The following is an 18,950-nucleotide window of genomic DNA, read 5'->3' as shown; positions in this document are numbered from 1 at the left end:
CATCCTTGGAGATATTTCAAAAGAAGAAAAGTGAAACTGTATAAGTTGGCTCTACTGCCTTTAAACCTCGCAGGGATTCTGCCCTGCCACTAAATGGGTGACTCTTTGGAGGTCTGAGACCTCCGGTACATTCCTGCCTAACCTCAGTGTCTGCTCAGACCGCAACCTTTTCCATCCTTCTATTCATCTGACACAAAGGATCCCTTAATCTGTAGAAATGTGGTGTGACGTGCTGCCAAAGTAAAAACCAGGCCATTAAGCACTAGTTATAATGATTAAATTTGCTCCTCTCTGAGTAACTATTGGTTACAGAGCAAAAGTATCATTTTTGGAGGAAAACCAGCTAACCAACAGATAGAAAGAATTAAAGATCTCTGCCACTAGTAATTTCTTAAAATGTATCATGTTTTCTTATTAATTCCTTTTTGCCATAGGAGGTGATTCTTCCAAGCAGAGAATTTCATCACTAGTGTGTAGCAACTTTATTTCTCAGTACTTCTCAGCACTATGCCATGATTGAGTTTGTGTTAGTTTTAGATAAAAGTCTGCCTCTGTCATTTTGACAGAAAAAGGTTAACCCAGCTAGTCTAAAACGATTAACCAAATGAAACATTTAGATGGTTTTATATCCGTGGGCAAAGCAAATTCCACAGTCACAAGTATGAGTGCTGACTCCTCATTTTGTTTTTCTAAATTTGTGACAGAAAAGAAAGCTGCCTGATGGCATTTCAGATCTTCCAATGACAGACTGGACACAATACAAGAGTGTTTGGCATGACTAATGAGAAAATTCAGTGCAATTATATATGATTAATTACATCTATGTTCAAATTTAAGCAGAAATTATTTTGAAATGAGGCAGTCTTTGGAGACTTTAAACAAGTCTCCGTGTAAAAAAAGAATGTTATATCTGATTTGCTAGTTTTATGTCTGTCAGTGTTCTGTAACTTAATAAAAATGGTCAGAATTTAGTGACAAGTGATAACTGGCAGGGCACAATTGTTGTTGTAACAGCCATTTTGACATGTCTTATTTTAAGAATCCAACAAAAAAGTACTTTCACCTAAGTTATCAATAATTGGTTCTGATGTGGTAGAACACAGGCACCCATGTAAAGATGAAAGCACCGATGTGAAGGCCATGGCACCTATGCAATCATTATATATACAATCATTTTATATATGTTTATATATTACTACAACACCTTGAAGAGTCAGTCATGGAGAGGGACCCCTTTACGTTAAGAGTGCAACAGAACCATGTTTGGTTCAAACAAATTGATGAGAGAGAAGGAAAAGAGACTTTGGGAAATACCACAGAAAAGGAGGCAGTTGGTATAGTGGCATGGCATTCAATTAGAATAATTAATAGTTATATGATTGTATTAACACAAACATGACAATTCCTTCAAACATTTTACAGCCTTCTGGCCCAGACTTACAGATATTCCTGTGCTTAAGGCCACAGACGTAACTAATTTCACTGACTTATTGTAGATGACATAAGATGGATAAAAGAAATGCAAGAAGAGAAGACCTTGTACTTGTTTGTGTGCTCTAATGTCAAATCTTATTCCTGACAGCATTGAACTTCAAAGTATTTAAAATAAGTGTCATGTTTTTGTTGATTCTCTTTTTTCCCCAGCTATGGACATGAGGAAAAATGTAAAGGTTCTCCGGGGGGGGGGGGGAGGAAAAGAAATAATGGGCAGGAAATACCATTTGAAGAAGCCTGTAGGAGAATTACTTACGCACTATCGAAACTGTAGTAGCAAAAAAAAAAAAAAAAAGCTTGCAGATTTTGTTACTTTTTTTTTTTTACATGTTTTACACCTACTTAATTCCTGAGACTGGAATAAAATCAATGAATTCTTAAGTCTTCATGAATAAACCTAGAACCTCACATTACAGAATTTACCAGTCAATCTGGACCTAGCTGTTAGTGAATGCACACCTATAAAATTAAGGCTTCAAATTATTAATTTTGGTAACAGAAACAGGAATCTTAGCTTCAGGTTATTCTGGATTAGCAAAAGCAAAAGGATGTTTATCAAGCTGTGCTTTAGACTTTATTTTGTGCTTTAGACTTTATTTTCAGAGAGCTCATTGCTGTGTTCTGGGAAGGGTGTGGGAAGACGTGTCAAATTTGATGTTATTTTTCTAGCTGATGCATGTATCCTGTATCAGCTACATAGCTAGTAGGCATTAATCCTAATGCCTCATTAATGAAGTGGGAAGAAAAAGCTTACTGTTAATGAAAATTCCGCCTATTTAATCTTAAAAAAAATATATAAATATTTGGGATCCTAATCTGCATATTCTTTGCTGACTCTACCCAACAGCTGAAACATGACCCAAGTATACTCTCTGCAAAATTGGGAGCTGTGCACACTCTGGTGTGGATGTAGGTTGGAGGATGCTCTGGAGGGGATGGGGTCATCCAGACACTGCTCACTTTGTGCATTGTTGCATCTCCTTTGAGGCCAGAGCCCTTATACTTCATAAACTGATGTACACTTAGGGTGCTGAGCAGATTAGGCGGTACTTTTGCCACATACACTTGAAAGGCAATAATATTTTAGGTAAGGAAGTTAAGTAGTATTAGGAGTCTTAATACAAGCATTTTCAGACTCTAAACTTACTGCTTTAGAGAGCAGTAAAATATCCCGGGCCCCTGAGCACAGGTTTAAATCCCAGGAGCAAATCTGAGTCTTCACTTATTTCTCTGCTTCCTTGTTCTGAAAAATATCTGCTATATGTTACTTCCTCTCCCAGTCTGAACTGAATTATTAAGCTGATGTCATCTCATACATAATTGAGGCAGGCCTACTGTTTGGCTGTTAGCAGAAAATTAAAATCTTTGTGTGCTTGAAGATGTTTATTTTGTGTTTTTGTGTTGGATTCAAGTGAATATGGGTCAGTTTGACTATTATGTTTCTCTTGTAGAGCAGGGTAGGATCTATTTTTGCACAAACACAAATTTTTAAGTTAAATCCAAAAGAAGACTTGGCTTGAAGAGAAAGACAAAACGAAAGATCTCCCAGTATTTCAAGTTTGTTCAGTTTAAATCAGAAACAGTAAATATGTACGTACACATCAAATGTAAATACTTTTTTTGTATATATAAACTTCTTTTCTATTCTCTGCTGTCTTGAGATTTACTCTAAGCATAATATGCAGCTGTGTAACTGAATGATGGGAAAAAAAATTATAGAGCTTTAGGAGATAGTCCTCTTTCATTGAAACAAGAGAACGGTGTGATGGAAGTCAACTGCTGACAAGTTGTTTTCTCTCCCCGTTCTCCCAGGTTTCCCTTGTCCACCTCCTAAAGACTGTGCGGTTGCTACGCCTCTTGCGTCTCCTTCAGAAGTTGGATCGTTACTCCCAGCACAGTACAATTGTTCTCACGCTTCTCATGTCCATGTTTGCCTTGCTTGCTCACTGGATGGCCTGCATTTGGTATGTCATAGGGAAAAGGGAGATGGAACAGAACAACCCCCTTACCTGGGACATAGGTAAGTTCTTCTTTCCACCATATACATAGATACGTAATATGTTTTTATATGCATACGTATGTGACTATATCAAAACGTATGTATAAATCACTCAGTATTTCCTTTGTTGCTTAATCTTGTACAATTATTTAGTGCTGTTTGTAGAGAAAAGGAAGAGACTGGTGTTCTCAATTTCAGGTCAATCTGAAAAAAAGGATTAAAATGAAATAAAATGGGAAAAGTAGAAAACAAGGAGATTTTCAAGAGTGATTCAATGTTTGGGAAATTGAGGTTCTCAATAGGGGAGGGCTAGACAATCTGTGTAGAAGAGTAGATGGGAAAGTTCATCCTGTTTTTGCAAATTAGGCAAATTCTTCAAGAGAGGAATTCCCTTGAGTGTGCTGGTTATTCCTTAATATACATTGAAACAGATAGGCCCTGAAGTGCCTTCAATTTAAAAACTCCCTTTGGAAATATTGTTTAGCTGATTTGCAGGCGTTGCTCTTTTGCGCAGCAGAGGAGGTGTTTATCAGTGGAGAGATGGTTTTGGAACGCTCAGTTTTGATTCAGTATTTAGTTTCTACCCCACTCTTCTTTGTGATTTCATTGAGTGTTCCAGATTGACTCTTAGATTTTAAGCTTTTCCTTTTTTGTTTAAGGTTTATTATTACTGTGAAGGGTTGTAGCCATGTGTGATGGTACAAAGGGGAAACAATATACCTTGTATAGGAGCCTGGCATCACCAGGTATTTGCACGCTGTTGAAGGTGTGTTACCCACTAGTGCAACAGCTGATACTCCACATCTTCCCACCTAGGTCATTCTGGCTTTACTGTAGAGGTGCCTTTCTTTTGCTGTATTTCTCCAATGCCATATCAATATCAAGCATCCCTTTTTCTCCCTTTTCTTTCTGGTTCCTTGTGTTCTGTCTTTTTAGTTCTACTTGTATTTACCTTTAGCCTAAATCTATTACATGTTCACTGAAGCAGGAGAGGAAACAAGGCCAGCAATAAAGTTAACTGGAAGGGGGAAGCCCTGCTAGTCGTCTTTATGCTGTTAGATACTAAAGACACAATAAAAATGCATATGAATAATTTAGAGTATGTAAAATATCTGTGAGATTAAAAGAACACATGTGTGTGTCTTTCATAAACAAAGAGTATCTGATGGTGAGACAGTTCCCCAACAGAAAAAATATTTGTTGGGAGGAATAATGCAAACACCTGTGACCAAAGGCTCAAGATGTGCACTCAAACTGCAGTACGCAGTTTCTTATCTCTTTTAATTTCTTCCTCCTCTCTTAACCACATTATCATCTATCTAAATACCATCTAATAATAATTAGTCTGAAGGAAAAATGCCAAGTATGTTAAAGGTGCCTGAACACAGATGAGGAGAGGTTGCTAGGTCAGGAAGGGAAAAAGAAGAAAGTAAGTCCAATAAATACATACCTCAAGTTTGTCCATAGGTTACTGAAAGCTTTGTGGAGCCTTTTTTTCCTTCTTTTTGGTTGTTTATTTCTCCTTCCCTTTGTAAATCAGGTCTGTGACCTGCTGCTGAACTCCTCATGGAGCACAAAGCTCTCAAAGAAAAGACTGCAGCTGTAGGGGAGTATATACAAAGAAAGCCCACTGCTCGCAAATTGGTCAAATACTGCTAACGGAAAAACAAATCCTAATAATAATAATAATAATAAAAAGAAGGGTGTCTCTGGTGGGAAGTAGCTATGAAGACACACTGTCACCTTATGCAGGCCACAAATGATAGCTGATTTCAAAGCATTCATTGCAGTCCCAATGATGAGGATGGGCTGCATCCTTGCTCCCTAGGTGGGGCTGCTGGCTGTGCTCCCCATGCAGCCTGTCCCTTTCCCCTGAGCTGAGACCACACTCAGTTTTGTACTCTCTTGGGCAATGGCAGTAATAAGCTAATGTCCCAACCACCTCATTAGAACCAATCCCAGTTTAACTGGGAGCCATTTCACAGAAGTTCCATTTGCATCCCAGTGAAGAGCATTGTATCTGGGTTATGATGCTCTGACCATCTTCTAGTGGGCTTCCTAGGCAGGAACTGCTCCTAAACAGCCTCTTACCCCTGGCTCATCTCAATCTGTGAGACTCAGTGACCTTCCCTGGACAGCTGAAGGCAACGCACTTCACCACTGGACGGGCCAAAGCACTTCTTATTGGTGTGTACTTAGACTTTAGCCTTCTACCTGGCCAAAGGGCTTTGCTGTTGAGCTTACAACTTGATTTTATTTTAGTTTTTTTCAAAAAGTGTGGTTTTGCACTTTCGCCTGGAAAGCTGTTCTACCACCTTCATGGATAGTCTTTAAAATATTTAGGTGTTATAAATGTATCGTAAAATTATACTGCAATAACTCGTGCAAAGCCCCTACAGATATTAGTTCTGTATCTGTCAGAACATTTATATCTAAAGTTCTGTCTAGCACTAAGTTAAATATTGGAGATTTGTTGGGGTCTTTTGTTTATTTTTTAAAAGGAAACATTTTTAAAATGTTAAAGTATTAGAAATTGATTTAAAAAAAAAAAAAAAAAAAAAAAAAAAAAGAGCTCAGAAACCTTCAGATACCTGGCATGAAGCCATAATTTTGCAAAGACCACTTCAGCGCTGATAAAATTTCTGTACAATCTTGTATGTTGCATACATGTGCAGAAAATTAGGATTATGTAGTTTCTTCAATCAGCACAAATTCTGTTGCTCTCAAACTACTTGCTGGTGAGACACCATGAAGTCCTGGTCCCTCTGTGTGCTATAGTTTTTGCTAGTCTGGTGGGTGATACACAGCTGATTATCTGTAGCTAGACTTTCTTTTCACCTTAACAAAACTTTAAATTGCCAGTCTGCTATGCCTCACAGCATCCATGTAAGCAATATATTGAGGGGAAAACAGTAGGTGTGATTTAGGGTATGAGTGATTACGCAAAGTAAAATGAGATCTGGAGATCATAATAAATCACAAACAAATAATGCACACAGAGAAATCTTGCTTGGGGTATAATAAACGTAGTGTTATTTTAAGACACTGAGGATATTCTTTTCTTCTATACGAAGGCCTCAACTGGAAATTTTTGTGCCATTTTGGAGAGCATGTAAAAGAGATTTCTTACTGCAGGGAAAGCAATAGAATATGATTGTTAGTTTTGTATTGAAGGGATTTAGTTTTTAAACTTTTAATTTTATCACACTAATACCAAAACTGAAGACTCAGGTTTCCATCAACACATCCTATACAAAGTTAATTCCAGGCATTAGGAGGCTTTCTAATTGGCAGCATTAAAAAATATAATGTAAAAACTAGAATTCCTATACTTTTTTATTAAAAGGAATGTGTTTTCCCCCTTGGAAAGTATGCTTTTTATTCTTCACTGGAGAGTCTTGGGTGTTGCCCACCTGAAAAACTGGGACCCTAAGTATGGATGCTGCAATACATACCATAGCTGAAATACAGTGATGGGTTTGTTCTAAGAAAGGAAAACCATGACTGGAATGAAAAGATTTCTCTGCTTTTTATGTGTGCTTCTATTTTGGGGGGAGAGACAGAGGAGAGGAAAAAAGCTTTCTGCAACATCCTTCCTCCATTTAGTGCTTCCTCAAAAAGCCTGCAGCACAGATTTCAAGACTGAGGTTTTGCTAACACTTAAAGCAAACATTTTAAAGCTGCAGTACTGTTATCATCATACTTTGGACCTTGCTGTGCCATCAGACATGCATCATAGCCCAGATCTCACAACACTGACTTTAGTGGGAGTAGCATTTGTTTCTGTGTATCTATTTCTCTGGCTAATTTAAACAAATGAGGTGCTTAATTTGCATTTGGATTGGGGCAATGGGAGTGATAAAGTTCTCCCTAGGAAAATACCCAGAACCAAGAAATGTATTTGCTTTGTTCTTGCTGGCCCTAATTGTAAGCCTTTATTTCATATTTTTTTTTCCTTTATTCAGGCAACATTCTCATTGCAAATAATTTTAAAACATGGTTACATTCACAAAGTTAGCCATGTGGTTGCACAACGAGAAAGATGCAGTCTTTGGGAATGTTATTCATGAACTGTCGTGATGTGGTGGCGTTGAGACGTATACCAGTGTAATGTGATGTTAAAATCTGGATCTCTTGCTTAGCTCTCTTGCTTAGCTCTGGTATTGCTATTTTAACTGATTACATGAGGTATTCGGAAGATATGCAGTATGGGCGTTGTTTTCAGGTGCTAGAAAACTTTACCTCAGCAAGTTCTCCCATCTCAGGAGACCATTTTTCCACATACAGCAGCTTGACTCTGACGTCTGATAAACCCTGACTCCTGCACTGGTCAGTCCCACCGGCCTGAGGCAGTAGTACATACCTTGTCCTGCTTTTCCCATCTAGCTTCTTCAGATCCCTCTCTATTACATTGCACCTTTTTCCCCTCATTTGTTCTCATTGGTGAAACCGATGTTTCCCTCAGACACAGCATGATTTTCAGCAGCTTGTAAAAATAAGATTAACTTTCTGTTAGCTGACATGGAGTAGAGGCTAGGTTGTGCTGAGGTTCCTGGCTGATCCTACCACTCTAATTCCACTGACTTAAATACTTTGGCTCTCGTTTCCTTAGGTTTAGCTGGTATCAGATTTAGGCATAGGTTCTTTATTTGCTGTCTGCTGTTTTGAATTAGTATATATGGAGCTATTCCCCTCCAAGTTCTTATCAAATACGTGAAATGACTTTTTGGTCTGTCTCTACGGGAAACAGATAATATTGAAAATGTTTCCTGTTGCTAAATGCGTTCATTCCGTGAAAACCATATGAGCTGTTGAAACTCAGCTGTCTTGAGTGTAGTGAGGAGATTAGGAGAAGGCCAAAAGTCAGGATGCTGGTTCCCTTAGATAATCAAAGCTGTCAGGTATAATTTCTGTAATTGTCACAAAAAAAATAATCCTTCCTGTCCACCAGAAATTCAGCTGCAACTCTTTATTAGTCCACCTACGATAACACTTACAACATTCTGACTATGGAGGAGTTGCTGTCAAAGCAAAATTTAAAATAAATAAATAATAACCTGTACTTTTATAGAAGATAAAGTGTACGCGTTTACTTTGGGAGACACTTTAAAATCAGGTCTATAAAGGGTATTCTTCAGCTATTTAAATCTTTATTTCAATAAAACACCTATACTCATTTCCAGTTTTTTCTCATTTTCTATTAGTTTTGTAATTTACAGCACTTCTGAAAACAAGAATTCAGTCATGACTGAACCACTATACTTTCGCCTATACTCTGCGATATAAAACCTCCTCCCCACACTTGATCAGACCCTGGCAGTCAGAGCCTTTAAAGGGCCTTGGATGCCTGACTCCTGGCAAAGGATTTATACCCTGAATTAGTTCTCGGGGCAGTGGGTGGCAGATTTAGCTGCAGAATGAAGTGCACAGCACCTGGGTGGAACCAGTAAGAAATGCTGAAAATAAGATTGTGCCTTCAGGCCCTCTCACTTGGCTTTTATATGCTTCATGATGGGCCACAGGGAAGTTATAAGCTGTGTTCACAGGTGCTGAAGGATGTATATGTACCACGTAATAGAATTTAACATAAAAATCCCTCAAATAGTGTTGATCCAAACTGGTAAGTTTAACTGCTTCTTGAAAGTTTACATGTGTTTGCTTAGAGTTGCAACTGTGCTGGAAAGGATGGCCCCTTTCTGCAGCAGTTAGCGCACACCTCTCATTCTGCACAAGCAGCTTGGGGTTGTCTCCATCGAGAGCACAGATATGAAGGACATTGTTCTGGTGAAAAACAAACCAGAAGTCATTGATTTCTTCTCACCACAGAAGGAGAGAGAGGCATTGTTACTGAATTTCGCTCGTCTTCAGCATGGGGTTTGGGCACCGGAACTTGTGTCTAAGGTATGGAAGATATAGGTACAATGCAAATCTCCTTAAGAGAGCACCATATCATAGTGTATGAGTTACTTCTCTCAACATTCTTCCTGGGAAGCTTGCTTCCTGGAGTTCTGGCTGTTTTGGTTTTTTCTCAAACTGACATAATTTCAACAGAGGAATGGCCAATGCCCGAGTGTCTATCCAGAGTCTCTAGTGTCCAGGTGAAGCTAGAGATGAAGCTTTGGACTCTCCAGGGACGAAGAGAACAGAGATCTGAAAGTCTTTTGTGTCCCTTTTTACCACTGAGATGTTAGGTGATATGACAATCCACATATTCCCGTTGCAATTAAATTGGCTAGAGCTATACAGCGCACAGCTACCTTCCGTGTTGAGTCCTTCAGGGAATTCAGATGCTGGGTCAAGGTGGCTAAAGGATCCCCACTGGGTACAAATAGGAAAGATACTCTGAGCATCGGCAGCATTTCTGGCTTGATGCAGAAGTTGGCTGATAGGAACCATGCAAAATGTAAGTGACTAATATCTTAGATGCAAACTTTAGATTACACTCTTGAGCTTGGGTTCCTAAATTCTGTCCAAGCTCTTTGTGGCCCCCAGGTAGCTTCAGTCTTGACAGAATTTCATAAGTCAGCATCAAGCTGGAATATCCATTGAGAGTCATTATCTTGTAACTCTTGAGTTTCAACAGGTTGGGAAGTTTTCAGTGCCAGGAACCTTTTTCCCAGCTTATGCTAAGAAACCTGAGGCAGTCATTATTAGCTCTCTTAACGTCCTGAGGAATTTTGCCAGAGACTCTGAAGGTACAGATTTAAGTATATCCTTGACAATAGATACTAGTGGCATTGGTACATTTATTCAGGGTAAAACTCGAGCTATCCTCTTTTCAGAAGAAAAACTATTTTTAGGTATGTATATCTGCTAGTTCTCCCTCAAATAATGTAAGTTAGTGAACTAATACACATTTCTGGTACTCTTGGACTCAGCATAACCATGGAGTAAGTAACAGTAGAAATCATATTGGAAAAAATCGATGTCGTTACTCCCCTTCCTGGTCAAAATAATGCATAATTTGTTAAAACAATAATTAGTTAAATCTTGACTGTTAATATTTTCATATTAATCCTCATAGTGTACCATAGAAGTAGGAAAATATTTATGTATCATGAAGTTTTTGCAAAGCAGTTTAATGACTTGAATGGCTAGACATGACAAGAGTTGGTATCAAAGTTGAAATAGAGGCTTGGGTTTTATTTTTCTTTTTTTTAATACATTAATTATCTCAACTATTATTGATCCCAGATCATTCCCACTCTGTTTCTGTACAATATTTCCTTCTTTTAGAGAATAAATAGATTTGGTTTTGAATGCGATGTGAGCAGTTTTTATCAAATCCATACATTCAAAAACCAGGAAAAAATGAAATATGAAAAATAATGAGACTTTAGAAATATGTAATTGTCAGTCTGTTTTTGAACCCACTGAGATTCCTATTTTCACCATACTCTTAGCAATACTGGCAATCAGGAACTTCCTTTTTAAAAAATTATGTAAACTGAGATTCTGTGTGATCACCTATCTCCAGGTACTGGGGATGTCAGGTAAATCAGCCAAAAGAAGGTGCAGGGTGAAACTATAGTCCTAAGGAACCATCAGGTTTTGGACCCAGGTGATGTGTTTGGTACATGCGAGTACATGTGCCTGCTTCTGGATTCCTGACCTACCTTCTGGAGTTTGAGTCTGGACCTATGACAAAACAGCTTCTAGTAATTACAAGTGTTCGGCTTACTAAGAGCTGGTGGGTCCTTTTCACTGCTAGAAAGAGCACTTGTAAATTTCCAAGGCTCTTGGCCAAGAAAACTGTGTTCTGCTCTGAAATATTGGTCTATTTCACCGCTCCAAACACACATCCATCAAGTTAGAACTGGCATGTGTGGATTTATGAATTCTTGTGGGGGAGGAAAGAACTTCATGCAGACTAAATTGCACAGGACATCATTCACTAGCCATGATCAGTTGTTCATTTCAGTCTGTCATCTCTGTACCTGAATATTTAATTCTAATCTCTCTTTCAGTCTGCTTCACTATGGGTTTGGTTATCGGTTTTCTTAATTTTTTGTCATTAGTAATAACAGACCCTGTTATTTTGGAACTATGGTCCTTTCTGGTTTTGAGAGGCAACTTTAAGAAAAAGAATTAAAGAAATACATTTGTCATGCATGAGTGATGACATCTTCAATTTAGTGAAATTAATTATAATGCTCTGTTGACCTGGGGTATATGCATTGAAGGTCCATTGTTGTGTGGAATATACGTACCTTTAAGCTAGAAAGTTTTTCAGAGCACCCATCTCACAAATAATTACACACAGCGCTTATTACATTGCACATCCTTTGAAAAAGTCAAGGAGGTACCACAGTACTGAAGCATTTCACAGTGATGAAGTATTCTAAGGCAGTTGAAACAGAAATTTGAAAACCTAGAATATCTTACTTTAGAAAGCTTTTTAATATTTTCAGTGTTTTTTGAATCCTTTTGAGCTTTACTCCTCAGTAAAAGTAACAATATAATTATATGTACAATGTGTACATTTTCCATGAATTCCTGTTTGAGGTTCGCAATTTCTAGTCCGGTAAGAACTAAACAGATAAATTAGTTAAAATCAGGAAGAAATTAGAGTGATTAAATTTACTTATTTATTTCAAAACCACCACAAAATATTTCTTTAGTCTGATGGATACCTTACCTGAATTGTTAAAACAACTCTGGTGAAAACTACTATATCTGAGGCCCAATTTAGAGAAGATTATAGTGTGAAATATTTATGAAAGAAAATGTTGGGGTTTATATCAGATTGGGTTACACTTCTGAATAAGTATAATTAGGGAGCAAAAGTTCATCTAGTTTTTGGAGATGAAATCCTATTTGCAGATGATTATAGTTACGTACAATTTTTAGTACAATACAAGCAGAGGCACATAGTTTTTCACTCCCTTGTCAATCTGTTAGAATAGACACAGAGAAACTTAACTGCTGCTAGGGAGTTTTATCATGCACAGTTGTAATCACCTGGACATGTGCTACAAGTATGTGTGGAAACCTGTCTGCACATGGTAAAGACCTATAATTAGAAATTAAGGGCTTGTAAAGACTTACCTGAAAACCTGGCCCTATTTTTCTGCCTGGTTTATATGTAAAACAAACTTTCTAGGAAAGGTTTTCTTTATTAACATTCCTCATTTTAAACCTGTGCATACCAGACCTTGTCAGGATTTAAAACATAAATTTCAATTTTAAAATAACTATAGAAATTAATCTTGTGGAAATCATTAAATTTTGCATTTGAAAACCCAAAACACTACTTTTGTGATGGAGCTGTGCCATTTGTGCGATTTGTTGAACTGAACTGAAACATTTCCTTTGCCTTTCATTTAACATTAATTTGTATTTTAGCTGCTTTGGGTCTTAGTAGGTTTTATTCTGCCATTCTTCCCTGCTGTTCTTTTCTACAGGCTCAGTTCCTTGATTAAACTATATTTTTCTTTATGTACCACACTTTGCCTTCTGATTGAACCATTTTAGCCATCACAAAATATCCCATTGGTTTTGCAGCCCAGAAAAAAGTAGAAAGTACCTTATGAAGGGAGGGTGAGGTTTTCATGTGGTTGTTAATACATTTCAAGATTTTGTACCTGGGACGACAATTTTGGGCAATTTTTAAGTGAAAAGTATAAAACTGGTGTGTCAGTGAAGCCCCTGAGATTTGATAAAGTTGCAAGTGTCCTCCTGCATCTAAATGCAGATTACCTACATATCATTAAACCCACAGAGTTTTTATCTCAGTGGAAAAACTGTATCTGAACCAATTTCTGCAGCTCTAATAGAAATTCTCAGTGCCACATGTAGGGGGAAAATCTGCTCAGTATACATCCCATAAGAGGCAATAGTCCCAAGAGGTAAAATAACACCATAATCTTTCCACATGGCTTCTGTAATGGGAATACTGTAGAGTATAATTTATTGAAAGCTGCCAATATTGTATGTAAAAGCCTTGCTCAAGGAGAAATTACATCAGTCTTTAACCCTTAATAGCCGTACTTTGAATCATAGAAATGTTGGCCGGAGAGAACCTCTGGGGTTTATTTAGGCCAACCAGGCAGCTGAAACAGGACTGTCACCAGCACTACATCAGGTCAGACACGGCATGCTCCAGCCAAGTCCTCAAAAATAGCAAGGCTGGAGAGGCCTCCATCTTTTGGGGTAGCTTGTTCTAGGGTTACACTTCCCACCTTGGGGAGCTCTGTATCCGTTTGCTAAAACATTCATTTCTATTACACATTGATGTAAAAGGATGTTTTGTTAGGATGTCTCAGAAATTTCTGCCTCTGGTTTCAAAGCTCAATGGCCTGGCTGTTCAAATTACAATGTCTCAATCCAGTTTAAACCCACAAAACCTCTGAAAAGACTTTGAAATCTTTTTGGCAGCTGCTTCAATATTTGATTGGACTGCCTCTTTCAGCCCCATCACATAGCTAGATATCCTAGGGTGTCAGAATGCCATATTACATTCCATAGACACCCCATCACAACTAAAATTGCTTTTCTTTTCTTCTATAGCACAAGCATGCCTTACATTTTTAATCTAGAAATGTCTTCAGTGTATATTCCTATTTGCTATTTATTTATCCTTTCTTCTGCCCTTTAACAGAGCAGGTGCTTGATGAAAGAAAGGCTTTCCTGCTACTAGAATAGAAAATCATTTCCATATAAAAATGAAGAAATTGTTCAAGACTTTTCTTTTCAGACTTTCTTCCATTTTCACATACCTTGGAAAACATTTGTGCTTCTTTTGTACTTGCAGGTGACAGTGCTTAAGGGTAACTAGTAACTGCTTTCAGCAAAAGAAACCAATGTGGAGTTGTGAGAGTATGTCATAGCATTCTACAGTCTATAAAGTCTAACACAAGCCAGGTTCTGTAAAACTAATTATACCTAATTATTCCTAACTATTTTTCATTGTCAGATCTAAGATAGGTACAGATAAAAATGCTAATGCTTAGGATTTCCTTATGTCACACACTTTAAAAATACCTGTCAGATCTGCAGAAACAGGTGTTATATTTCAGAACTGCTGTAACTTTAAATATGTAGTGTGCCTTCTTATTAAGACATTAGCTTTCTTCTTTAGTTTTTATTCCTTTTCTACATTGAGCCTTCATTACATTGCAAATTCTTGTTTTGCTATTACGTTAAGATAGACTCTGGAGCCAGATATCCCCAGTTGTTGATTTTCCCCTCACAAAAGCCAAATAAGTTTGAATCTCAACATCCTTGATTGAAACAACATATAGAAAAAAATCATATTGAAAAAAATGTACTTAGGTTGTGCTTCAAGGATTAGAAAATTAAGACAAGGCAAGATAAATGAAGTGTTAATACTGTTTATCGCCTGGCTGTCTGACTCGGGCAGTGTCCTGGTCCAGAAAGCAACACAGTGGTTCATTAGGTGAGAAGGCAGAGGAAAAGAATTAGACAATATTGCAAAATCTATGGAGCATGCAAGGAAAGGATTGTAGTGAGGGTCAGCATACTTAGCTGCTCTCTAACTTGCATGGATGTTATCAGTACAGAAGACAAGGAGAAACGGATGTCATGTAGACTGCAACAGTCTATACTGACACAAACCAAACTCCATCCTGTCATACCATCCCCTGTGTGATTATGCAGGCTAGTCAAATATAAACTAGCATAGTTTTGTTGTAATTCTGCAACTACCCTTTCATTTGTAACTAGACCTACTAAAGGAAATGCTTCTGTGCTGAGGCATCTGCCCATGTTTTACCCAGATGGGAGGCTGTATTTGAACAGGTAGAAGCTGCTGAAAATTGTCTTAATTGATGGAGCAGGGGACACGATAGGAGAAGGGAAGGGATCAGCTGTCAGGGACCACCCATGGCATTACTCAGCTTTGAAAAGCAGAGAGGACTCGTACAGAGGAGTTTATAAGTAAACAGCCCCACTCTCGCAGATCATGGGCAGTTAAACAGGCAGTATAAAAATACATGTAGCATATTACAATGTTTTCATAAAAAATATAGTCCTCTTGATATCTTGCTGTTGCAAATAAGTAATACTTTCTTTTAGAGAGATTTTAAGGAATTGATTACCACTGTCATTGCCCCCAGGTGAATCTATTCAAATTCTGAGTCAGGACTGTCAATATACTCACCGTTAGGACTGAGAAATTGCCATGTAAATAAAGTACTGAAATGCTTTAGCCTGAGTTTTTCTGAGGGGAAGACCTGAGCAGGTGAGAACATCAGGGCAGAAGTGAGATTAATTTACCAGCTATGCCACATTGCACACATACAACCCCAAAGTTTTGCTAGCAACCTTAAAACTGACTTCCTTCAAGTTGTCATCTTGTGGGATTTTTTTGCGTATTTTGATAATACAGGTTTCATTTTAATGTAATCTGTATTGCTTATGGAGGAGAGTACTTATTTCTTAAAAAAGACAGAAATATATCACCTGTAGTAACTCAAATCCTTTTTGGCATGAATTGGACTCCAAACATATAAAACTGCAAAGCAGGTTTCTAACACTGTAGCTGACAGCACAAAAAAAAAGTCATTACTATTAATTTTATTGCAACAGCACCCAGGGTCTCTAGTTATGGGTCAAGACCCTCCTGTCCTCGTTGCTGGATTAACACAGGGTGAAAAGGCTGCTCTTGCCCAAAAGAGTATTACACTCTAAGAAAAGTTCTAACAGATGGGTACAGACTGATGGAGCACAGGGAAGCAAAGAGGGTATAGACAGACATGCGCTTTGCACTGAATGGACTAGAAGTGTTGTTTCCAATTCCAACCTTAGCTGCAAGACATTTGATAGCCCAGAAAAGGACAGTGACAACCAGTTTGCCTAAGGAACAGTAACATTAAATGCTGAGACTCTTTGTGAAGTGACAGTGTGACCCTCTCCTTAAAGGAAATGATTTGCAAATGATTTATATACATCTAATTATATGCTTACAATTTTATTTCTTAAGTTAGCTATTTTTAGACTTTTATATTTTACTTGTAATCTAAAAATTAAATTAACATTATATAATATTTGTTAATTTGCTTATGTTACTGATCTCTTTAAACCTTAAAAAAAATCTTGGCTGTTTTAGGGGAGGGACGAATCAGGATAATTAAAAAGTATCAAAGGCATTTGTCTTCACTACAAATACGTTAATGGTGTTAGAGCTGTTTATAAAGTATTCCTAGAGAAACAAAAAAGTTTAATTAAAACAGTTAACTATATGTAGCGCTTTGTATGTATTGACTGACACAGTCATGGAAAGCTGATACTGAAAATATCCCCATTTTGTCTATTCAATGAAGTGGGGAAGAGAAAAAGCCTGTTGTCTTGCAAAAGCAAAAAAGACTTAAATCTCCTACAATCTCCAAATATAGCCATCTAACAAATTACTGTTGAGAAGAGCTGTACAGGCTTACCACAGAGAAGAAGAGTTTGCAGTACATTTATTTTCTCAATTTACCTGCTCCTTGATAAATGAGACTGAAGGAATTTATGACCTAGTTCTGCAGGAATGCAGGTGCACTTACCATGTACACTGGAGCTTCTATGCAACAGTAAGTATAAATGTTTAGAGAATTATCATAAAATACCAGGAGGAATGTGTTGCTTGCAGATCTGCTGAGTTAGCTCTCAAAATTCTTATATATAGCTCTTACATGTAAAACAGTCAGGTCTCTACCTTGGAATAGATGCATCTCTATTGTAAGAGGAATCTTTATTGTGTTATACTGTAAGACTTGTGAATGCATATTGAAGTCTTCCTCATCACTGTGAACAAAAGAGCTGTGCAGCTGTCTTATTTGTTTAGACATCTTCAGAATATCAGTTGCATGTCCCAGAGATGCAATCTGCAGTCTTATGTGGCAGCAAGGTGGTGACACAGTGTAGGCTGAGAGGGACAAGCCACCCAAAGCCTGCCCAGTCAGCATGCAGGGCCAGCCCACCAAGCGGGACAAGCACAGCTATCCAGCTCCCATTCCACATGGTAAACGGTCCGGGAGGAAAAGTCCTCCAGTAATAACCTCTAGGGTCATGCAGAGCTTCAGCTAGCTTTTTGGAGACTATTTTGGAGCTCCATTCGAAGGGACATGTCTCCCCCCACACCACTCCCTTCTTTCCTCTCTCACCAGATTTCTCGTTGTAGACGAGAAATAACTTCTCTGGAAAGAGAATATTTTGCCAAGTGGTGAAGGAGAAATGTAAGTAGCTAATTCACATGAATTATCTACCACCTTAAAAAATATCTGGGGCTCTGACTATGGAACTGTGTCTAGGCTGGTCCTCAGGGTTTTATCCAGCCCAGTAGAAGAAAAAATAAAAGAGCAAAATCTTACTTTGCAAACAAAAAAAGATAGGACTTCATTTAAAAATATTAATGTTTAATGTACAAACATAGTTAGGTTCTGGCCAGAAACTGGGACCTGAAATGTGTGAAGCTCTCGGTAATTCATGTACACAGTTTTATGGAGTTTGTACGTAGCATTTTGCGTTAGGTGGTAAAGCTGTAGAGCTCCACCCTGTGCTTACTTGTGACTGACAAAATAATTTTTAAAATATATCTTTCCAACATTGTTTTCTAATAAAATGCTAACATTGCAAGTATTTCGTATCAGGCCTGTTGGTCTACCACTTACAAGCCATGAACACACCCAGGAGTGATCAACCCGGAGAGACTTTGGAAATCACATCATAATCCATGCACCTATAGTGCCTTCACTGGGGTGGATTACAAGCTTCCTGTAAGATAAAAAGTATCTCCCCTTACACTTGTGGCCTTCCAAAATGAGAATGTAAATTATTTAACAGATCACACCTTGCTGATGGCAAGAAATTAAATGCTTCCTGCGAAGGCATTTTGTCAGTACCTCCAAGAGGGCATCAATGTTACCATGAGAATGCAGAAATTTTACTTTCTTATTCTAAGCAGTGATACTTGCAATTTAATAGAGTTGAATTTTGCCAAATTTAATTTTTGGTTTTGAATTTCATTAAAGCTTAATTCTCGGGTTTTCAGTACTTCTGTGGTCTTGGCAATCTTTTTGTTGCTATCAGCACCATTACAATTAGATCTTGGGGTTTTGTTTTTCTTTTTTTAATCCCTTGATTGAGCACTTCTTCCTTCTGAAACTATTTAGTTCATTGAATATTTATTGTGCCATGAATTCATTTTCAGTGAGCACACTGGGTCAATATCTTGTTATGACTTTGTTGAGTCACATGAATTAAAATTTTATAAAATATAATTATTTTATGATAGCTTCTAAGAATATATTCAGTTAGAAATACAAAAGCCAACTTATTTACAAAGGATACTAGTCAGCCTTACAAAAAAATTACTTAGGATGTCACCTTTCAAATTACGTTAATTTTTGGTAGACATGGCAAAGGTTAACCTTGTATCTAAAAACGCTTTAACCAAAAGGAATTTTTTTAGTTTGTAAAACTCTTTGGGTTTTAAAAGTCTTTATAACATCTA

The 18,950-nt window shown here is 37.7% G+C and overlaps 1 protein-coding gene across 3 annotated transcripts in view; it reads left to right on the top strand.

Annotated features, from left to right (window-relative positions):
- Positions 1–18,950, top strand: part of KCNH8 (potassium voltage-gated channel subfamily H member 8) — a 195,882-nt gene that overhangs the window by 120,337 nt on the left and 56,595 nt on the right. For all 3 annotated transcript variants that reach the window (XM_005441818.3, XM_027809082.2, XM_027809083.2), the window contains one exon: positions 3,307–3,514. In XM_005441818.3, the coding sequence (XP_005441875.1) occupies positions 3,307–3,514 (208 nt within the window). The remainder of the gene's footprint in view (positions 1–3,306; positions 3,515–18,950) is intronic.

The sequence above is a fragment of the Falco cherrug genome, chromosome 4 (assembly GCF_023634085.1).
Source record: "Falco cherrug isolate bFalChe1 chromosome 4, bFalChe1.pri, whole genome shotgun sequence".
In the NCBI taxonomy this organism is placed as follows: domain Eukaryota; kingdom Metazoa; phylum Chordata; class Aves; order Falconiformes; family Falconidae; genus Falco; species Falco cherrug.
The sequence above is the reverse complement of the archived record's forward strand: the minus strand, read 5'-3'. Positions and strand labels throughout refer to the sequence as shown.